We start from the raw sequence: 24,078 nt of genomic DNA on the forward strand, positions 1-24,078 counted from the left end.
ACTGTAGTTTTGTCAAAGCAAAGTGCAACGCAAAGGTAAGCGCATTGTTGTTATTTATTTGTTGACGGATTATTGTAGCCTACAGTATCAATGAATTACGCATTTGGCAGTGGTGTGTGCATTAACGTGTGAAATGCCTGTTTATTACATTGCTTTTTCCAATCTCTATATTGGGCACTTTTTGCACGTAAATTGGCTTCTTACTGTTGACATTGAAAATTATGTATGTGTTTTTCTGAGGGATAGCCGTTTTGACGGTTTCTACCTGGACATATTTGATCCATTTTATTGGGATTTTTGTTATTTTGTTTATCATCAATGTTATGTTTTAAGGAGATAAAATGGTAACTTACTTATCAACATTGATTGGTATGGCAATAAAATAATATCACATTATTTTGGCAGTTAAAGTTTTTTTTTTTTTTCTTGGAGTGACTAGTTGCCTATAAGTATTGTAAGAGGTGCAAAATTGTTATCAATAACCAGGCATGTTATCAATAACCATTTTTTTTTTTTATATAAATGTACATTTGGTGAGGATTTTGGGCTGGAAATTGTCTACCCAATCTGGCCACACTGATCATACATTCAAAAAATGGTTATTGATAACATGCCTCTAAATTTTGACTTTTTGCACCTTTAAAATATTTATAGGCAATTAGTCATCAAATCTTCCGCTCCATGAAACACGTTAATGCTCAGTAGTACACATATGGTTCTTTAATGTATTTGCATTGTCCTAAAATGCGTTCATTTTCAATTGGAATATATGCGGCTGAAACGCAAGTGCATCTAAAAATGTTCAACATGAACTTTTTAATATAACATTATAGTCATTATGGCCTTTAGAAAAATCTTTTTTTGAGTAGGTGGGGTATGCACTGTGGCGCGGCCTAATCTTTTGTCCTTAAAGGGATACTTCACCCAAAAATGAAAATTCTGTCATCATTTACTCACCCTCAAGTTGTTGAGTTTTGTATGAGTTTCTTTGTTCTGAAGATATTCTGAAGAATGTTTGTAACCATGCAGATAGAGCAACCATTGACTGCCATAGTAGGGGAATATACTATGCCAGTCAATGATTGCATATAATCTGCTTGGTTACAAACATTTTTCAAACTTCAGAACAAAGAAACTCATACCGGTTGCAACAACTTGAGGGTGAGTAAATGATAACAGAATTTTCATTTTTGGGTGAACTACCCCTTTAATGGCATTTTTTCCCCTTACATTACTTTTACTTTTATACTTTAAGTAGTTTTGAAACCAGTACTTTTACACTTTTACTTGAGTAAAAAGCTTGAGTTGATACTTCAACTTCTACAGAAGTATTTTTAAACCCCAGTATCTATACTTCTACCTGAGTAATGAATGTGAATACTTTTGACACCTCTGCTTTATGAATAAATCAAATGAATGAAAATACCATTCTTTGCTATATCTATATGGCAGTTTTATGAAACCACTAGCCACAGTGGGTGGTGTGCAAAAAAAGTTAATGTCATGTCCTGATTATCATCTATACATCATCTATCAATTACAACAGGTAATTGTGAATCTTATGAGCATGTCTGGTCTAGTTTTTTATTATCCACATCCTGTTTTTTTATGCTCACTATATTTTATAGTTTTTCTGTAATACTTTTCACCATTTATTTTATAATTAATCGTATTTAAGTGCCTGTCCTGGAGCCAAAAATTACAGCTAAGTGAATTTGAAGTTTTCGATTTTTATGCACATTTTATGGTTTAACCTTCCTTTTAGGAAACTCTTCCTACTTTACATGCATAAAGTGAGAAAGAACATCAATGAAACAAGTTTTATATTGGCCCCTGAGCTTATTTAATTTTCCTTCCATTTAATTTGTTTTTCAAAACTCTCCAAGCAGTGAAGATCAAACATCAGAGGAAGTTTAAATGACCTCCACTAATCAATGAACTCAGCAGTGGCTAAGAGATGAGATTCAGGCTATTACTGAATTTGTTTTGGTTCTCAGGGTGAAATACTGTTTATGCCTCAATTTTAGTTGAAATAGAGTTTCAGTAGTTCAAGCCCAAGATTACAGGTTTGCATCTTGATAAAAATGACCTCGGTCAAAAGTTGCAATCCTTTATGATGACCTCGGACAATGCTAATTTTAAAAACACATTATGTATAGATTTGTTTACCGAGTATTGAACTTACAAGCAGCACAAATTATTTTGAGGTCAAATGTTTATTTGACCATTTCATCTTCAAAATCCTATTATTATATACTATAGGAACTCTAGGGTCTAAAAATTTGAAGCAATTATGTGACATCCTTGGAGTCTATCACAAAAAAAAAAAAGCTGATGCTTTACTTTTCATTTATTGGCCAGTTCTTGTGCAGTTATTATTTGATCTGATTCTTAGAAATGACTTTCATTGGTGTTGGCTAATATATTCAGGATGTTTCAGTCATAAACAATATGTCTGACTTGAATAAAAGCAGTTAATTTAGATGCTATCACATGAAGCACATTTTTTTCACTTGTCTAACAAAACATGTTTTATCGTGCTGAATGCACCAGGAGGCTCATCATATTTATCATAAGGACATTTTAACATGATATAAAGAAGCTGTGTTTCTCTGCTTGGAGTGGTTGCTACCATTAGTGAAATGAATTTTACTATCCTGTCTAAAAAAGTAGGACATAAAGGAGATTTAGTCTGTAATTAATTGTCAATTTCTTGTTATTATGTACTAGAGAATCTATCCAGAGTAATCCATTTACAAAATAGCTTGTTTATATTCAGGTCCAGAGATCATCCAAGTGAGGAACTGTGAAACTCGGCCACAGCAGTTGTGCATCTCCTTCAGCACAAAGAGAGAAGCTCTACATTCATGCTGGAAGCATTCTTCGGTAATGCACATGAAAATAGTTTACAACCAAGCAGTTTTTACCTCCCAGTTCCTACTTCTTCCTTATGTTGACCTTTGCATTTCTGCGTACACTAGTATATGGATACACATTGTCACTGAAGATGAGCCAGACAGAACTTGGAAATGGGAATAAGGAGTCTTTTCAGCCAACAGATATTATGAGAGGTAAGATCAGATTTGTATTGTGAATATAATGACTAGAACCCCTGCAACCCCTTCAGCTGTGATTAGATTCAGAATATGTCTTATTATATTTTAATGGTTTTACAGCCGGTATTTCATTGTGCCAAAGAAGGATGGGGTGTTGCGGCCCATTTTAGATCTGCGCGTTCTCAATCGCGCTGTAGCAAAACACTCAAACAGATTGTGTCACAGATCAGGTCCGAGGACTGGTTTGTCACGATAGATCTGAAAGACGCATACTTCCATGTACCCATCCTGGTTGATAGTGAATGGTTGATACATGATAAAAAGCAACGTGTTCACACTTGCTATAGAGTGTTTGCTATAAGCAAAAGTGAGAGTTTAAGAATTAGCTTGACACATTATTTTGAATGTCCTTGGACCATTCCTTCTCATGGGTGAAATTTGCTTGTTGTAACTTGTAACTGTAAACTCAACTTTTAAAAAAATATTTTTTCAACACTGAATCTGATAACACACATACGGTGCCCTCCTCGCCCTTGGTAAGAAAAGGCAGCTGGGGAAATAAATCTGCACTGTTTATACTTTTGATCTTTCATTCAAAAAATTCACAAAATTCTAACCTTTCATTGAAGTAACACAATTGAAAGTGGAGGGAAACCCACATTATTGAAACAACTTCCTGTTCCATGGGAGTATAAATATGAGGAAACACAAATGTCCTTAATCATCCATCACAGTGGATAAAACCGAAGAATATAGTTCTGATGTGCAGCAAAAGATTGTTTAGCTTCACAAATAGCTAAAGTATTGAAAATCCCCATTTGCAGCATCAGGGAAATAATTAAGAAGTTCCAATCAACTAAATATGTTACTTTGGAGAGGACGTGTGTCTATTTCGTCTTAATGCACACTGAGGATGAGAGTTTGAATGGGCAAAGACTCTCCAAGGATCACAGATGGAGAATTGCAGAGATGAATTGAGTTTTGGGGTCAGAAAGCCTAAAAAAACATTTCTCAAACAGCACTACAAGTTGTTTGGGAGGGTTTCAAGAAAAAATCCTCCTCACTCATCCAAAACCAAACTCCAGCATAATTATGCAGTTGTCAGACACGACTGGAATTTCAAAAGGGACCTGCATGGCTCTATGGTCAGATGACACTAAAAAAAGAGCTTTTTGGCAGGAAACCCACCAGATGGGTTTGGTGCATACAGGGATATAAAAGTACCCCATACCGACGGTTAAATATTGCTGGATCTTTAATGTTGAGGGCATATTTTTTTGCTGGACATCTTCAGATACATGGTATCATGGATTCTAGCAAATACAAACAGATAAAAATTCAAACCCTGACTGTTTCTGCTAATCTTATAATAGGCTCCTAATCTTCCATCAAGACAATGATCCAAAACACAAAAATGTGTCACTGAGCACAAAATGGAGCTTCTGCCGTCCCAATTCCCTGACCATAACCCTATAGAAAATGAGTGGGGTGAATTGAAGAGAAGAAGCACCAACATGATGCTGGGAATCTGAAGGATCTGGAGAGATTCTGTATGAAGGAATGGTCTCTGATCTCTTGTCAGGTGTTCTCCAAACTCATCAGGCTTTATAGAAGGAGACTCAGAGCTGTTTTCTTAGGAAAAGGACGTTGCAATAATTAGGTGCCAATAATTGCGATCAACGTGAACTAGAGAAAAACATTTATTGCATAATGTCAGTTCCCCCCACTTTCAATTGTTTTAGTTCAATGAAAGGTTAGAATATTGTGAGTTTTGTGGATTTTTTGTAATGAAAGATTCAGACGATTTATTGATTTTTTAAGCAGAAGATGGATGTATGTTTTCTCAGTCCTCTTACCAAAACTAATGTGCCATTTAAAAAGCATATGTAAAAACATGTCAATTAATTCCTTAAATCGTTTATTGTAAATAAATTATTTGTGACTAAAAAAATCACTTTAAAGGAAAGGTGTATTTCATAAAAAAAATGCATTTGTGTATTTCATTTTTTTAAGAAGACCCAAGCCTCAAGTGTATTAATTTTTTATAATGTAATTTATTAAACAATTGGATAAATTATGGACCAAACAAAAAAACAGAGGTTTAACATTATTATTATTTTTTTTTAAAGTAAAATTTAGTTACAGGAATGAACACTGGGTAACAGGAATGAGTGTCCATATGTGTGTGATTGAGATTTCTGTTTTGAAGGGATGTGCTAAGAACTTGTAGTACTTCGCAGTGAAGGAGGTGGAAAGAGAAAGAAGGAGAAAGGTGAAAAGAGGGAGGGAGAAGGAGAGAGGTACAGAGGGTTGCGGGTGTGTTTCACTCCTTCCCTTGCAGCATGCCATGGGTGTGTGTTTCTGACACCTGGATAGTTTGGGTTCTTTCCATCTTTTACAAAATATAAGAAAGAAAAAGATGACAAATTTAAGTCACTTCACATTGGACTGGGAAAGAATTAGCAAATACATGACATGGCATACATAATAGTAACAAATACAAGTGACTTGAAAGAAGTTAATATTTTTCAAATAAACAAATAACATCTAAGAAATAATTTAGGTAACAGGACAGTAAATTTAGATGAGTCATAGGTACAATTTCATAAAATATACAGAAATTAAAATGAGAGGACTTACTTTTGGTCTTCTCATAGTCTTCAGAAGATCCTAATGATGCAACTTCCCATATGTGTCTTGTGGACTGTTGCAAATTTTTAGAGGTGGCAATGTGTGAGGGTAACAGGACTGAGTGACAACATGGGGACACGACTAAAATGTGTATTTAATATAACATACACCGATCAGGCATAACATTGTGCTGTGGTATCTGGCATCAAGATGTTAGCGGCATATCCTTTAAGTCCTGTAAGTAATTTAAAGGCCTTCTTCCATTGCTCTGTGGTCCAGTTCTGATGCTCACGTGCCCACTGTTGGCGCTTTCGGCGGTGGACAGGGGTCAGCATGGGTACCCTGACTGGCCTGCGGCTATGCAGATAAACTGCGATGCACTGTGTATTCTGACACCTTTCTATCAGAACCAGCATTAACTTCTTGAGCAATTTGAGCTACAGTAGCTCGTCTGTTTGATCGGACCACACGGGCCAGCCTTCGCTCCCCACGTGCATCAATGAGCATTGGCCACCCATGACCCCGTCACTGTTTCACCACTGTTCCTTCCTTGGACTACTTTTGGAACACCCCACAAGAGCTGCAGTTTTGGAGATGCTCTGACCCAGTTGTCTAGCCATCACAATTTGGCCCTCGTCAAACTCGCTCAATTCCTTACGCTTGCCAATTTTTCCTGCTTCTAACACATCAACTTTGAGAACAAAATGTTCACTTGCTGCCTAATATATCCCACCCACTAACAGGTGCCGTGATGAAGAGATAATCAGTGTTATTGACTTCTCTTTTATGCCTGATCAGTGTATTATTGATTTCTTATGGGAAAAAAAATATTTAAAGCATAGATGGAAAATGGAATCACACAACAATCAAAAAAAAAAAAAAAATTCTGAAAGATTTATTTCTATCTATCTATCTGTCATCTGACTATCTATCTATCAACCATCTGACTATTTCTATCTGTCATCTGACTTTCTATCCATCTCTTACTCTCAACCAACCCAGAACACCATAGCAACCACCCAGAATACCCTAGCAACCGCAGAATATCCTAGCAACTGCGTAGCAACCACCCAGAACACAATAGCTTCCACCCAAGTGCCCTAGCAACCACATAGAAACCCCCCTGGCAACCACCTGAGTACCCTAGTAACCACGTAGCAAGACCTTAGTTACCACCCCGGGTACCCTAGCAACCACATAGCAAGACCCCAACCACACAGAGTACCCTAGCAACCGCATAGCGACACCCTAGCAACCACCCCAAGTACCTTAGCAACTGCATAGCAACCACCCTAGCAACCACCTGAGTACCCTAGCAAACACACAGCAACACCCTAGCAACCACGGCAAATACCTATGAGGAAAGAAAAATAAAAGAGAAAAAAACAGTAAGTTAACATGGAAAAATAATAATATGGAAATAAATATTTCCAACATATTATGGTTTTTAAAACAGGTTTCTGTTTTGTATAATTAATTGCTGTAATTTAATTACGTTTCCCTTGAAATTGTAAAGTAAGGGATTACTCTTCATTTTTCTGTAATCTAATTACAGCTATTTTTAATGTAATCGCATTATGGACTATAACAATTCAATATAAAACAATAGTGGATTTAATTTCTATAACCTTCTCCTTTTAAATACTTTGGTCAATTCAAGAATAATTTATGCAATATTATATTATTTATTTGTGCAGTTTCATGTCATTGTATTATTCAACTAGTCGAGATTGATATGGTATTTAGAAAGTAATGCAATACATTTTAGAGAGTAATTAGTACAGTAATCTAATTGCACTGTTGAAGATGTAATTTGTATCTAGTAATTCATTTATTTTTTAGAGTAACTTACACAACCATTCTGCAATACAAATACAATGGTTATAAAGCAGGATAAACATGTCAGCTGCTCTAGAAAGCACCCCTATGTGGATAATGAAAAACAACAGCATAAACTCCAACTGTACATTCAACTGACTGATTCAGCACTAATATTCCAGATGTGCTAGAGGCTGAATGTTAACAATAATAAAATAACAGAAGTATCTCAGATAACTATCTCACTGTCAGCCAAGTAAAAACACGTTTACAGTGTGTTTACAATTCTTGTAGGAGTATTGACAGAGGTTACAGGATACAATAACAAATGTGCACACAACATTGGTTCAGTTTGGTGCAATGTGATTATGACATGTAGTAGTTAATCATTCTTCAGCTGTTTTGACACAGAGATAATAATTGATGAACTATATCACTTCCGTCTCGTGTTACTGGGCTCGGAGAACATCAGTGCTGACTAGGCAGTGTGGAGTTATGCATTTATATAAAAACTCCCTTTCCTTTTTTTAGATGGCAGATGATGAACTTATCTTCTGAGCTTCCAATGGAGCTACAGGGGAAGAGGAGGATAGTTCGGCCGGCAGGTCCCCCGGATGGAGGCTATGGCTGGTTCATTGTGCTTTCCACCTTCCTTGTCTTTGGGCTGACATTCGGTGTAATCAAGTCCTTTGGTGTGTTCTTCGTAGAAATCCACCACTACTTTGCAACCACAGCGACTGCAAGCTCATGGATCACATCCATCTCTGTGGCAACGGTACATTTTGGGGGTATGTATGTTTGTACTAAATTCAATTTCGACCAGCAGGTGGCTCCCTCCACTTACACTCTCAGTAACCTTTGCTCTTTGAATGCCTAACTGCAGACTGATGTTTATTTGTTTGTATATGTCAAAATGAAGATTTGGTAAAAACTCTTGATCTTAACTGTTGATCTTTTTTGTGATTAAGATGCATGTCAACACACAAGCTTGTAGTCTTTTAATATGTGTTAGGGACACACTTGTGTTCTTTTATAATTCATTTCATATATCATATATCTGGGTCAAAGCATCTCCAAAACTGGAGTTCTTGTGGGGTGTTCCCGGTCTGCAGTGGTCAGTATCTATCAAAAGTGGTCCAAGGAAGGAACAGTGATTGAAAGGTGTCAGTATACACAGTGCATCACAGTTTGTTGCGTATGGGGCTGAATAGCCGCAGACCAGTCAGGGTGCCCATGCAGACCCGTCCACTGCTGAAAAAGCGCCAACAGTGGGCATCAGAACTGGACCACAGAGCAATGGAAGAATGTGAGCTGGTCTGATGAATCACATTTTCTTTTACATCACGTGGATGGCCGGGTGCGTGTGCGTCGCTTACCCGGGGAACACATGGCACTGCGAAGGCAGTGTGTTGCTTCGGGCAATGTTATGCTGGGAAACCTTGGGTCCCAACTACCTAAGCATTGTTGCAGACCATGTACATCCTTTCATGGAAACGGAAACATGGTATCCTGCACTTCAGCAGGATAATGCGCCCTGCCACAAAGCAAAAATGGTTCAGGAATGGTTTGAGGAGAACAACAATGGGTTGAGGTGTTGACTTGACCTCCAAATTCCCCAGATCTCAATCCAATCAAGCATCTGTGGGATGTGCAGAACAAACAAGTCCGACCCATTGAGGCCCCACCTCACAACGTATAGGACTTAAAGGATCTGCTGCTAACATCTTGGTGCCAGATACCACAGCACACCTTCAGGGGTCTAGTGGAGTCCATGCCTCGACGGGTCAGGGCTGTTTTGGCAGCAAAAGTGGGACCAACACAATATTAGGAAGGTGGTCATAATGTTATGCCTGATCTGTGTATATACATGCAATTTTCACTCAAAATCAAAGCTGCAAACACTTTGCCAAAAAATGACGATGTGATTTGCTAAAAAACTGTTTTCTGATCTTATTTGTGATTAAAATGCATGCCAACACTTTAATTATTTGTTAGAGACACGATCATGTTCTCCGGCACCATCAGACCTTTGGTGATATATATCTAACAGAGCAGGAATTAGAAATAAGAGTTTTTACCCTCCATTTCTCTGACTTCCAGTATGACAGAGCACTTGGCTTCTGGCGGTACAGTATGTCATGACTGTGTGCTTGGTGTTTGTCTTGATTCAGCCCCCGTAGGCTCTGCATTGAGCGCATACTTCGGCCATAGGCCAGTGGTCATGGTGGGGGGTCTGCTGAGCAGCATTGGGATGGTGGCCGGGTCATATGCCCAGGATCTGCTACAGCTGTACATCACTGTGGGGTTCCTTACAGGTAAGAGCACAGCCAGCAGTAGAGCATATGGCCGTGCTCCTGCACACACACACATTCACGCTTCCCATCTTTCAACATTGAATCACAACTAGAAAAGGTCATTAGCCAATTATAGCGACTGTATTCATGAACCTCTCAGATTCAGGAACACTGCAGAGGGAAAAGCATATGATGAGACAGCAAAATGGTAGGAAAAGAAAGAAAGAAAAAAAGATGATTTTTACCCACTAGACTTTAGTTAAATGAGTTAAAACAATGAAATTATTCATCTTTAATTTATCATACTTAATTATTTGTTTGAGTAAGTTATTCATTTTGTTAAATTCATTAATTGCCACCTTCCTAGTTTAGTCTTAACCTATATTTTATGTACAACTATTTTGCTTTTGGTTTAATTTAATCAGTTTTTATTAAAATATTAATTATTTAAATATTATTCACTAATTATGCACTATTTTGCACAGTTTGCAAAAAATCTAAGCTGCAAACACTAAAAAAATACTGGTTTTGTCAGACCAATAATACACTAAATGTTAACTAAAATTTGCTATGTATTAACTTGGTCAGTAAGTTTTTTTATTTTATTAAGAAGTTAATACTTTTATTAATTTCAAAGATGCATGGTTTGCATTGTTACAAAAGATTTGAGACTTTCTGTTCATCAAAGTATCCTGAAAAAACTGTGTCATCATCCCTACAAAAATATTAAGCTGTTTTCAACATTGATAATAATAATAATAATAATAATAACTGGATTAATGGGTTTCCCCATCACAGGAATAAATTACATTTTAAAATATATTAAAATAGAAATAAAATTGTAATAATATTACAATATTACTGTTTTACTGTATTTTTCATCAAATAAATACAGACTTGGTGAGCATAAGAGACTTATTTCAAAAACATACAAAAAAAAATCTTACTAACCCCAAACTTTTGAATGGATGTGTAAAAGGATTGTAGTCGGCCACTGGCACAATTTCATGCTGAACGTCTAGAGTGTAAGTTAAAGCAGTAGCCCAACTTCAATGATAGAAATGTCCCATGGCTACTATAGCAACACAATGTTTTGAAATAAATGTGTATTCAATTGGTCAGTATTGCTAGATGTTCATAATACACATAACCTTGCAATACTGCTGTCCATTTACTGCTTACTCTGAATGTCCTGTTCGTTTTGTCCTCTGTAGGATTTGGCTATGCCCTGACCTGGACCCCTACTGTCACCATGCTGGGCTGGTACTTTGAAAAGCGACGGCCAGTGGCCAATGCTCTGGCCAGCACAGGAGAGTGCATCTTCACCTTTGTCCTGAACCCATCCTTCCAGCTCATGGTGGATCAGTATTCCTGGAGGGGAGCGATGCTGATCCTGGGAGCTCTGCAGCTCAACTTGTGTTTGTGTGGAGCTCTACTGAGACCACTTAACAGACATGTTCCTTCTAAAGAACTGGTAGAGAAGACAGATCATGAGCTGGGGCTGTTATCTCAAACTCAAGCAGACTCTACAAGTTCAAAAGACAGGTCAGACTCAAAAAAATCAGCTCCACTGAAGGTCAAAATCATAAGTTACGTGGACTACACGCTTATTGCTAACGGTCGCTTCATGGTCTACTCAATGTTTGGTGTCTTTGCTGCTCTTGGCTTCTTCGCTCCAGCTCTCTTTCTGGTACCGTACGCCCGCAGTCAAGGAGTGGAGGAGTACCAGGCAGCCGCTCTCATGTCCATCTCTGCGGTGCTGGACCTGTTAGGCCGGGTGCTCTTCGGGTGGTTGGCTAATCTGCAGCTGGTAAAGACAGTCCATCAGCTGACTGTCACAGTGATTCTGTTGGGCATTGTTCTGTTGCTCTGCCCACTAGCAACCACGTTCACCCAGTTAGCACTGTTCAGTGCGGGTTACGGACTGGTGTTCGGCGCGACCGTGTCCATTCACATCACTGTACTCGCAGAAGTGGTGGGGGTGGAGAGGCTAGGGAGCGCTCTGGGTTTCTTCATGCTCATCCGGAGCAGTGGTGGCCTTCTTGGACCACCTTTGGCAGGTAAGATGTTTAAAAGTATTTACAAATGACTTGCTGAAGTTACTTTATAGTATGACATTGTGCAAACACAAGATGCCCTGTGTTATTGTTTAGAAAGATCAGTCATCCTAATGCATACCCTTCCCTCGTCGTATTTGATGAGGTTTCTTATTAATGCCTGCAGGACTCAGTTTACAGTAATACTGTTATCTTCCCATAGCATTGCCTATCAAAGAAATGCACTCAGCTATTGTGTTAATTTCATGGATTATTGGTCACTACATAAATGGCTTTTCCTCTTTCAATAGCAAGCCACGCTTTGACTGCCCTGACCAAATTTCAACCATTCATTTGGTTTCATTGGCTGTAATTTTTCTTTGCCCGCTGCTCAGTTCAGGACACATCACAAACGGTAGAGCAACAATACATCAGCGGAACTACAAAAGTGGCCAAAGAATCAACAAAAAACCAGTCAAGAAAAACAACACATAGGCCTATAATAGCTGTAATTGATTACTAGATGATAAGCTCTGATATGGCAACTTTGAATAGATGGTATTGTAATGTGGAGATGGTGGCATTTTGCCCTTACCTAACAGTTTTTCTCTTTAGAACATCTGCCAAAACATGGCACAATTTGGAAGAGTTCTCCCCCGTGCAGCCAAAAACCTCTCCCACACCAGAGGCAGTTCAACACTAAATCATCCAGAAAAGCCTCATCTGTCCTTTTAGAGGCATCAACTGCCAACACCATGTCCATATCTGTATTCTGAAAGACTAATGTACTTAATATGAATCTCTTGGGGGTTTAGTCCATTAAATAGAGCAGAGACTGATGTTTGGGAGGAGAGGAGAGCCTTTGTTTTAGGCACTACAGGTTAGGAGTGTAGTCTGTTGGGCTCCATAACGGGAGGCATAATTACACCATAAATTAGCTCTGCGGCAGTTATTCTCAGTGACTTTTAATCGGGTTGGAAAACTCCTTTACTGTGGCATTATAAAAGATGACTCAAATAATCACTTCATCACTGACTTCATAGAGGCTCTGTTCCTTGGTGCTTTAATTGATTGATCATTTAAAATAATGTAAATGTGCATTCGGAAAGCAGGTTTGGCAGAAAACGGGAGGTGGGATGATGAACGAACAACTGCAGGCTAATTAGTGGTGCTTAGGCAAGCGGCACTATTGTGCCCAAGCAACCACCCTGAACACCCTAGAAACCACATACAAATGCCCTTGCAACCACCTACAACAGCCTAGAATTGTTGAGGTGAGTTTGGTATGGGCAAGTATGTGTTTCAATTGCAAGCTAATAGCTTCAGTATTACAGGGAAAAAAAGTAAGGGATAATGTACATCCAGCCGGTTGTTATCGCAGAATAAACCCCGACAGAGTGATCAGGAGGGGTCTTGCGTCACTCCGAAGGGGTTTATTCTGCAATAACAACCGGCTGGTTGTACATTATCCCACTTATTACATGGCTACTTGTCTCAAGTAAATTAGACACAAAATATTGTCTTGAGTTTCAATATTTTATTAGCTCTTATGCAAAGCTTCCACGAAGAAAAACAGTTCCAAACTGCTTTAAGCCTTTATCTATTGCTGAAAAGATTTGGTTTTACCATATATGTTGAAATCAATGCTGAAAGGAATAACTGTTAGTTCACCCAAAAATTTAAATTAGAGTAAAAATGATTTACTCACCCTCAAGTCATCCTAGGTGTGTATGACATTCTTCTTTCAGACGAATTTATATTAAAAAAGTCCTGGCTAATCCAAACTTTATAATAGCAGTAGTTATAGCTCTGTTTTTGAAGTCCATAAAAATGCAGCTGTCCGTCAAATAACGTGCTCCATTCAGCTCTGGGGGGTTAATAAAGGCCTTCTAAAGCGAACCGATGCGTTTGTGTAAGAAAAATATCCATATTTAAAACTTTATAAAGTAAAGTTCCGGCCGTGAAACCCTTGAAGTCCTCCTTTGTAAGCCATTGTGGTTAAGTGTTTTTCAGTCACAAGATGGCGCCAGACAGTCAACGACAGCGTTAAACATATCAGTAGTACCGGTCAAGATAACTCGTAGTACCCGGATGAGCGGTGTGTTATTCACTGTGATGGTTGTTATCTGGGAATAACATACCGCTGGAATGTGCGATTGACCAATCAGAATCAAGTATTCCACAGAGCTGTGTAATAAGAATGCATAGAAAATGTGATAAAAGGAAGCCATAGAGATAACATGTTTTTGTTATAATTCAATAGGGGCTCCTCCCCTAGTGGGCGGTGTCATGTTTCATATTACAACATTTATTTTAACTACTTTATAATCAAAATCTTTTCTAATCTTGACAAAAAACATATCGTCGGAAAGGTCTGAGTCTCAAGGTTCCATATTTGGTGACGGAAGTGACATTTGGACAGAAATTTACAGGAAAATGCATCAAAAAAACAAGCAATGGAATTTCAATGACGCCCGGTGGCTATTTGTGGTACAGCGCCTAAACAAAATCTCATGGAAACTTCAATTTTTGTGATATCAACTTCAAATTTGGAACACAACTTGGTTAGACATATGGCTCTGATTTTATAGTAATTTTAGATTAAAACATATTTGTAAAACATATATTTTATATAAAATAAAAAATATTTAGTACAGTATTTTGTATTTACAGTAAATTTAAACTTCCATCTTCGGAAAATAACTTATAATAATATTTTTGATGAAATCCGAGAATTTCTGAACCAGCCATCCATAGGCAGCAACTTTCAAGGCCTAGTAAAGACATCATTAAAACAGTCCATGTGACCACAGTGATTCAACCTTAATGTTATGCAGCGATAAAGAAACAAACAAAAATAACGACTTTATTGAACAATTTCTTCTCTTCAATGTCATTCTCCTATGCTATTCACGTAGTAAACACGTTCCAGGTTCTACATCAGAACGCCGGCTCATTATTGGCCGACGCTGTTCACGTGAGCCCAGCAACACACACGCAGGAGCTGGCTAATAATGAGCCGGCGTTCTGAAGTAGAACCTGGAAGCGCTAATGCGACGATGTATTTACTACCTTTCTGGGCCTTGAAAGTTGCAATGCTGTTGCTGCTGGTTGTATGGCTGGTTCAGAAAGCTCTCGGATTTCATCAAAAATATCTTAATTAGTCTTCCGAAGATGAACAAAAGTCTTATGGGTTTGGAATGATATGAGGGTGAGTAATTAATGACAGAATTTTCATTTTTGGGTGAACCCTTTAATGGCAAGAAAAGGCAAATGCAGGATGGATGGATACAGTGAAACTGTTCTGAGTGCACTTTTTCTCATTATTAGATATTTTGTTATAATTGCATTTTAGTTGTTTTATATGAATGACTTTTTGTTTCCTTTTTTGTTATTTTTAAGCTATATTTTGTGCAATAATTTAGCCCTTATACTAAGTTAAACTTCAAACATAATTGACAATGATGAAATCATTTCTTTTACTGTTTCTACAGGAATCTTCATAGACAAAATGAGTGACTATGGTGCTGGTTTCCTGATGGCGGGCGTGGCTCTTCTCGTCTCCGCCTTGTTTTTGCTCGTTTTACATCAGATGAACAAAAAAGAGATGGAAAGGGGAAATGATATCCGCTAGGAGAACGGGAAAGGACACAAGGATCTGAAAAACAGGAATTCCAATTTTGGAGGAAGTTAGAAAAGGGGAGGCTCTAGTGTAATGTGCATTAAGGGTCACTTATTTTGCAGTGTCATGTTACTGTGGACAAATATGATGCATTCATGTTTCACCACACATGTGGCCATTAAGCAGAGATTATGATTAGATTGTGTAAGTGATGGTGTAAACTGATTACATGGCCTCATGGTGCCGACATGCATTGTCTGTCCATTCCTGAAGGAAACTCTCACTCTTAATGACGCTGAGTGAAAAGACCTTTCTCACCTAAGTGAAACATGCTGGGAAGTCCTGTAATGATGCCATTCCAAGCAAGATTTCATCAGACCTATTGCTCCAGTAAGTCTGGAAAATGGACACTGCCTTAATGGACTAATGGAAGCTGACTCAAGGTTTAGCTACAGCCAAAGATGATCACATGCATCCAAGAACAATTTCTTGTGTTTAATAATATGAAGAACGTATTTTGGACTCGCTGCCTGAAATTACACAAATAAAAATGTGGATTTTATGTACAGGTCTGGATGTCAAATATGATTTCAGAAAAGATTCTCACTGATCGCCCTCTAACGGTGAGAAAAGGGAAATGCAGGATGGATGGCTACAGTTAAAAATTCATGTTTTCCTACTGACATTTTTTGCCCATTATTAATTAGGCTTTTAAAAAATTGCTTAAACTCAAATGGGATTAAAACAGTGTTTTAAAAGCTGTTTATTTTACACGCGGTGCATCTGTCATATCAGTCAGCACAACATAAAAATGACTGAGGGCATGTTTTATAGAGCATAAAACGGAGAAACAGTATATTAAAGAGCTTTTTGTTTTGCAAAATCATCTTTAAAATATTTAATCCTGAATCTATAGGGGAAAAATAGGTTTCTGAAGGCAGACTAAACACAAAGGCACATCCTGCTGAAGAAAGCCACACGATAGACAGTACTGTTCTTGTTTACACAGCGTGATGAAACGGTCACCGTTCAAAGCTAAACCATCTTCACAAGATATCAAAGCATATTTTTGTCTTCACAATAATCTATTGCCAACATCTGCACTTTGATGCGTTTTATGCATGCTGGTCTGTGTGTATCGCAGAAAAGTGGTTTTCCAAATTATAAATTAGAATAACAGAAATAAATTCCAATATGCTTGTTAACATGAATCTGAGAAAGCAAACATTATGCTCTAGACAAAATGATACTCCAACGGCATACAAATGAAAACGTTTTTCACGTTTTAGTCTGTTCACATACAGGTTCACTGTTTGCCCTTTCCCACATTATTTTGTCATCTTTTATTTTCCCTCATTTCCCTTTAATTTAACACACGAGTACCGACAGTAAACACAAATAAATGCACACAAATAAAGAGGCCATCTGATATTAGAACTGACAAGTGAAATCAAAGTTTCAAAGAGTGCGCCCCCATTTCCATTGTCCAAAATTATACTATATTAAATACTATTACCGTAGATCTCTTTTATTATATGATATATTAAAAATTTAATATTATCAAGAACTACATATCTGCTCATAATTTTGGTTTTAATAGAGTTATAGCTGTGTATTTTAATATTCACAAAATAAGTTCTTTAGAACTTATTCTTATAACTTATAAATTATTTCTTCTAAAATAAGATATTTTTATCATAATTGTCATATTGAGTATTTTGAATGAGCTTTTATTTTTAGTAATTTTGTTATGCACTTTTGTCAAAGTTTTGTACGTTTTTTTATCTCATATTTTTATTTTATTTTGGCTTTATTTCAAATACCAAACAACGATTTTTAATAGATTTAGTTAAAGGGGTGATGATTTGAGAAATCAACTTTCCCTTGAGCTTTTGATATATGAAAGTTAATGGTAATAAAAGAATATCCTGTAAGTTTCAGAGCTGAAAACTTCCTTGTTAGTCAAAGAAAAGCTTTTATTGACACCAGGCCCAGCAAATGATCGGTCAAAGTAGTGAAGCACCGCCTCAACAGAAGAAGAATAACGCCTGATTCTGTAGCTCCGCCCACCGACTCGTGCCACTAACATGACATAGGCCTACAGGGAGAGCTAAACTGCATCGAATTTCTAAACATACCACATAAGCTTAATTCGGATTCCAATATTATGAATGAATGGATTAACTTTTTTATGAATATCCAGCTCACATGGGGAAGACATTGCACGTTTGTTCCTTCATTTCACCATGGATTCGTTTGTAAACAAGAGAATGGATTTGCAGACAGGATGAGATTACATGAATGAATGAAGCAACACACTTGTCTGAGTAAAACATTTTTTATATGTCATAGTATTGCATTGTTACAAATCTTTTGATATAGATCTATTGATTGTGTACGTAACATACCTTAGCATGCTGTCAAAGGCTGAAGAATCCTTTATTTGTGGTTCTTGATGTGCGTTCACTCTCTTGACTTGATATTTAAAGCAAAAATACAATGGCGGAAGTTTTGATCATGCCGTCTGCAACGTACTTGGCGCGCGCCCGCGCATGTGTGTGTATGTACGGTTTGCGTTTATATCCACCGATCGGGTGGGCCAAGTAATAAAAAAATAACATTCCAATCAATCGCGGGTGTATGAGAGATAAATCATTGTGTTTGTTTGATAAAGACGTTGTGCGAGCCCTGTGGGACAAATTATTCCGGTTGCCGTTTTCCCACACGCTTTCAAAACAACCCCTCACGGTGTACTCGCGGGCAGCCGAAGCTAATTAAATATGCGAATCTTATCCAATCCTAGCCGTGGGCGTTTACTTCCAAGTCTTCAGTGCGGCACGCCCATCAAATCCGAGCGTGCAGGAGAGAGCCTCAAAACCAGGGTAGAAAATAGCCTATTACTTATTCATTAAGATGTTTTTGAATGTAAAAACCATGCAAACGTCATAAATTGACCTCAAACAACAGTATAATAATAAAAGTTATGTTCATGATACCTTTTAGTTAACAAATAACAACACAGAACGTATAATTTTATATTTCATTATAATATTGACATTTCACTGTAAATTCCCTGTGGATGCATTACTTTAAGCAGAAATAGGCCGTTATACTGTATATCGTTTTTGACACTTGATTCCATCAGTAAATCCCAAAGAGAAGAATAAATAATGCTGTAATGAGAGGAAATAGGGCTCTTGCTGTTTTCCTGTGACCTGAGCCATCCTTTTAACCACAGTTGAGGCGATGAGTCCTTTGAAGTCTGTAATTGGAAACAGTTGATGGAGTAAAGTGGAATAACAGATCCCAGATCCGTTTCTCCAGTCATATCTCCCTCCCGTAAATCCCGACCGCTTCACTTTGACCTTCATGTAGTCCAGGTTAGCCAGGAACCCTAAAACAGACGTTCAGAATGATGCACGTGTGACCTTGTGCTTAATGGCAGTTCAATGAAGCCTCAGAAAACTGAATTAGGCTGAATCTAATATATTAAAGACAAAAGGAAAAATCCCTGAGAAATTGGACAGAAATTACAACAAATTGGAAATCTGCCCGTCTCTGAACAGAAAATTCTGTGGCAGAATACCTGATTAATGTCACAAGCTCTTCAGAAACTAGGCAAAGACTATGTGCAGACTCAGCAAACATAACCTTTTAATAGTGAAAGGCAAACAGACAGACCTGAGCTGCGTCATCTCACTAACACGCCAGTGGGCGGGGCCAAAGTTGCAATGATAAAGTAGACATTGATTTTCTTCTGTAGAGGCCGTATTTCATCTGTCTATTATAGATAGGCACATTCCACAACGAGTCATTCGCTGGGCTTGGTAACAATAAAAGCTGTTTTTGGACTAAAAAGGAAGTTTTCAGTTCTGTAACATACAGAATATTCCTATAGTATAATGACCTTTTTTTATTTTTCAGTTCATGACCCCTTTAAATTAAGTAAGGGTAATGCACTAAGTGTATTTTGTATCTAAAAGGCATTCATACATTTTAAAGTGTTAGGGTAACACAAAAGGAAGTCATTATACTCACCCTCATGCCATTATACCTATATGACTTACTTTCTTTTGTAGAGCATAAAAAAAACCTTTTGAAAAATGTTGATATTTCAAACATGGTGACCATTGAATTCCATTATGTGGACAAAATAACATTTCTCAAATGCCTTCTTGTATTTCCACAGAGAAAAAAAAAGAATGTCATACATGAGGATGAGTGAATGATGAAAGAATTTTCATTTTTGGGTGAACTATGTGTGGCTTTTGAGGGCACTGTGTCTAATGTTTTGGCTTATGCTTTATCATGCCATTTAACCATCAGCGTTTGAAGTTTCATAGAAAGTTATATCATGTATTATGAATGAAAAAGTTGCAGTGAGGCCAGACAAAGGGAGACATTCTGCTTACAGAGAGAGTGAACTTCAAAGCAGCGAGAAATCAAAGTTGGAGAAGAAAAATCTGGAAAGCTGGAGGGATTATACAGGATAATACCCAAGAGGTGTAGTTCTTCTCCTTTACCTCTCTCTACTCTCTCTTTCTCTCATTTTCAGTCGTTCTCAGTTGTTGGGTGGGCCTTTAATGGGGTCAAATGAGAGGGGCTGTCCTAAACAGGAGTGATGGGAACAGCTGTAGAAAGGTTGGAATTCCTTTGAGAACAAGACTGATGTGTCTGGAGATATGAAAGGAAATACAGTTTTTGGTGTATTTGAAAAAAATATAGGATGACTTTCCTAGAATTGGCCGAAAGTTTCAAATCGTTGTGCAACACTCGAGTGTCTACAAGTGCCTGACAACACACACACTCAATCCCACATCACTTACAAGCACCTACATGCAAGAATCAAAGGTATTTGTTTCAAAGGGAGAGACGTAAAATGAGAGAGAATGGAACATCATGGTATTTATTCTTCTAGATTTATCTTCTTTCTTTCCGGAGCGCATACAGCGAGGTCGAGCCCCTATTTTCTTTTATCCAGACATAAAAGCTTATTTCCACAATACACCAATCATGTTGTACAGATAATAAAAAGGGCAACAACCCCATAAAATTGGAAAGTTTGCAGTACGAGCAACGTTAAATCACTGAAAAATGCTTAGGTTTTTCTCACACATCAGCTTGAACCACGTGGTGGTTGTTTACTCAACAGATGCTGAGAAATGTTGGGCAGTTCAGATCTATTACTCTATGATCATTATAAACCTGTTGTGTTCCTGGACTGATCTTTGCTGATCATATAGCGTCAGCAGGTTGGAGACTGATTGTATCAAAGCTTTACAAAAATCATAGATCAAAGGAATCAGAACAGCTGTGTATCAGATGACACATGTGCATTCACTTTAATTATTGTAGTCGTGCCATGCAGGTGTTTTTATGCAGATTGTTTCACGAGTCATTCTTTCTTACATTTGTTATTAATTTATCCTTCAAGTTTAAATGAATTTGAGTGAAAAAGGACTGGACTATAGCAAAAAGTATAATTGTGAATTAAATATTTAAAATCAAACCTAATAAAAAAAAAAATTATCAGCTAATTTTCATACAAAAAAAAAACCAGATGAGCCCAGAATATGAACACAAAATGTTTAATTGCACGTTACACATTTTCCTCTCATAGAAAATCATTATATGCATATTAGAATGTCCCCTTGTCAAAATAACGATATATTATGTTGAAGTCAGATAAATAACGTCTTAATATCTCGAAATAATGAGTTATGTTGAAATAACAAGATATTATGTTGAAATAACGAGTTATGATGTTGAAATAACGAGTTAAGCCAATAACAACTTAATATCTCGAAATAAGTTATGTCGAAATAACAAGTTATGTTGAAATAACGAGTTATGCCGAAATAACAACTTAATATCTAGAAATAAGTCATGCCGGAATAACGAGATATGTTGAAATAACGAGTTATGCCGAAATTGCCCCGTTAACGCTCCGACTCCGCCAACGTCCGATATTTTGTATTTTTTGAACAAGATAGCAAAGCTGCGCGCATAGGATTGTGGGTGATTTGAGAACGCTAAGTGCGCGAAGTCTACTCGTATGCATCCTTTCCTGTATATGGCATATTTTTCGAACGAAGGACTCAGACCTTGGTTGAAATTCCGAGGATCCTCGACATTGGAACAGCCCTTCGACGGCTGTCGATGACGTAGCATCCTCGGAATTCTGGCTTCCGAGGATCCTTCCTTGACATTGAGAAACGCCTCGTATTGATTATACAAATGACGTTATTGATGGCTAACGGACCTTTTCACTGACGTAATGAGGCTGACGCGCACTTGCAAGCCTGTTCCATTTACTTGTTCTCCGAATGCTAAAGAGGAGCCTCACCTAGCCTCTGAAGGAAGTGACTTGGAAGGACTAACGTTAGTCCTACAGAGGAAGGATCCTTGACATTGAGAAACACCTACGGTAATGGAGGGAACTAGTTAGACACAGGTGGAGTTGATAAACTAATCAGGGATAAACGAGAACAGGTGAAGACAAGACAAACGTAATTGTAACAATATTATGTTGAAACAAGATATTATGTCAAAATAACAACTTAATATCTCGAAATAACAAGTTATGTTGAAATAACGAGATATTATGTTGAAACAAGATATTATGTCAAAATAACTTAATATCTCAAAATAACAATTTATGTTGAAATAACGAGTTATGTTGACATAACGAGTTATGCCGAAACAACGACTTAATATCTCTAAATAAGTCATGTCGAAATAACGAGATGTTGAAATGACTTGTGGTGCGAAATAACGACTTATGGCATCGAAATAATGACTTATGTCAAAATAACAACTTAATATCTCAAAATGACAAGTTATTATGTCGAAATAACAAGATATTATGTTGAAGTAACGACTTTATATCTCGGAATAATATTTTTCCCCCCATCATGCGGTTCAGGGCTTCCGTAATTTTTAAATGATTTTGTTTGTAAAAATATTCATTTATTCACTGATTTAACAGAAGCAAGACTCGTTTTCAAATATTTCCCCTTGCCAGTTCATAAAAAGGCAACCTACAATTAAAGTAAAGCAAGTTATCACAAATACCACTTTTAAAAGCATTCAGACCAATATTCAAACCAACAGGTTACACACATTCCAAAAAAACCTGCAGAACAAAATACAATTTATTAACACACACAGACAAAAATGCATAAGTTATGCATAACATAAGCAAACAACACAAATCTGCACTGTAAAAAAAAAATATATATATATATATATATATATATATATATATATATATATATATATATATATATATATATATATATATATATATATATATATATATATATATATATATATATATATATATATATACTGTATGATCAATAAGCTACATGTTTTTACATTGCTTTAAATCATCAAAATAAGTTTTTATATAATGTTATACAATATTCAACAAATGAAACTTAGTTTAATGCAATTTAAGTTGAAATGACTTAAACAAGTTGATAATACTTAACAATTTAAGGCATGTAACTTTTTTTTTTACAGTGAGTATAGGCAGCTAATATTGTTCTAGTGATTTTTACATTAATGCATTTACATTAATGGAAGTTCAAATGAAGTATTTTAGTAGCCGTATAGCTTAATAACACATTTGTGTATGGGGGAAAAAATCATTAAAAGGATGGAAAAACACTGCACATTTCTGTGCCTCATAAATGTCCATTGAAATGCATTACTGCATACACCATTAATGTTTGTTTTTACAAACTGAGCAACAAGTCAAAATCATTTCTTTGAAACAATGTACATCGTATAAAGTGCATAAATACTTGACTGGACTAATAACACTTGTAATAACAACTTAATAACAACTTGTACTAAAGACAAATTTAAGGCATAAACAGACACGTGTTGGATTGTTATTCCCTTTTTTCTTTTCTTTTTTTTAACTGATTACCTGGTATAATGACATTTCTAGAATAATTTTCTTCCACTTTTGGGAATATTCAGTAAGCATACAGTTCATTTCTTCGAAACCCTAAAATAATCACAAGTGTCTGCATCCAGTAAAAGCAGTGGTGTTAAAGGTTAAAATGGACTTGGCATTCCTTCGTTTTTTTTTCCCCCCAGCCCCTGTAGCAGGGGTACACAAGGGTACAGAGAGTGTGGGGCTGGAGGCGGGATGTCCTACTTTAGGAGGGAACATGAAATTTCAAAGACTAGTGGCCCCTTCTTCAGAATTCACCACATGCTTTCATTCTTTCTGCTTGTTCGCCCAGACTGTTTTATCCCATGGAAATGCACACACACGCACACTCACAGATCACAGAGAAACCTCAGTATAATGGTGCTGAATAACATTTCCTTTTGACAAAAATGTGAAGTATGAGATGTTCTACAGTTCTTTTGCTGTGTTGAATATTTCACAGATGTATTTTCCAGATGAAGATTCCAGGTGTCAGGCCTGAAAACTGTCATTAATAAAGTGGCTTAATAAAAATGCCTGGCCAAAGGAAAAGTGCACCAAAAAAAAAACATTCTCTCAAACTTCGTCCTTCTCTTTCACTCCCTCTCTTTCTCGTTCCCTCCCTCTCTCAGAGTAACCATGTGCTTTTTCGTGTCAGTAGACACATTTAACC

At 37.0% G+C, this 24,078-nt stretch overlaps 1 protein-coding gene across 1 annotated transcript; it reads left to right on the forward strand.

Annotated features, from left to right (window-relative positions):
* Nucleotides 1-7,917: 7,917 nt before the first annotated feature.
* On the forward strand, nt 7,918-16,139 carry LOC307131485 (monocarboxylate transporter 13). The gene is made up of 4 exons (XM_079825156.1): nt 7,918-8,293; nt 9,677-9,820; nt 11,014-11,859; nt 15,330-16,139. Exons 1-4 carry the CDS (start codon nt 8,044-8,046, stop codon nt 15,467-15,469), a joined length of 1,380 nt encoding a protein of 459 aa, XP_079681282.1. The 5' UTR covers nt 7,918-8,043; the 3' UTR covers nt 15,470-16,139.
* Nucleotides 16,140-24,078: the final 7,939 nt, after the last annotated feature.

This window comes from Gobio gobio (genome assembly GCF_949357685.1).
Source record: "Gobio gobio genome assembly, chromosome: 9".
In the NCBI taxonomy this organism is placed as follows: domain Eukaryota; kingdom Metazoa; phylum Chordata; class Actinopteri; order Cypriniformes; family Gobionidae; genus Gobio; species Gobio gobio.